This window comes from Dendroctonus ponderosae, unplaced genomic scaffold (genome assembly GCF_020466585.1).
Source record: "Dendroctonus ponderosae isolate FM_Combo_2020 unplaced genomic scaffold, Dpon_F_20191213v2 Dpon_F_20191213_4, whole genome shotgun sequence".
Taxonomy (NCBI): domain Eukaryota; kingdom Metazoa; phylum Arthropoda; class Insecta; order Coleoptera; family Curculionidae; genus Dendroctonus; species Dendroctonus ponderosae.
This window is the reverse complement of record NW_026018611.1, coordinates 11,575,171-11,575,438: the sequence shown is the minus strand read 5'-3', so window position 1 is coordinate 11,575,438 and position 268 is coordinate 11,575,171. Positions and strand designations below refer to the sequence as shown.

At 42.9% G+C, this 268-nt stretch overlaps 1 protein-coding gene across 1 annotated transcript in view; it reads left to right on the top strand.

Annotated features, from left to right (window-relative positions):
• The window catches only part of LOC125504207 (DNA repair protein XRCC1-like), a gene marked incomplete at its 5' end in the record, with an annotated part of 2,162 nt that overhangs the window by 1,295 nt on the left and 599 nt on the right, over window positions 1-268 (top strand). Inside the window, 1 exon segment of the mRNA XM_048665859.1 lies at window positions 1-268. Within this exon segment, the coding sequence (XP_048521816.1) occupies window positions 1-268 (268 nt within the window).

Genomic DNA, 268 nt, shown 5'->3' with positions numbered 1-268 from the left:
TATTTTTCACCTACATGGCGCTCATTTTAAGGGAAAGTTTCGGTTTCAGTTGTGCCTTTGCCAACACTCCAAAATTTAACCAAGTCAGAGGCATAGGCAAGATAGTGAAAAAGAAATGGTTGGATGACTGTTACAACGAAAGAAAAAAGCTACCGTGGAGACGCTATGCTCTTGATAAAGCCGATAAAGGGCCAGAAAGTGAAGAAGAAATATGCGAAAAGCAGGACACTTCGAGTTCAGAAGCCGAACAGCCGGATGCAATCCACGT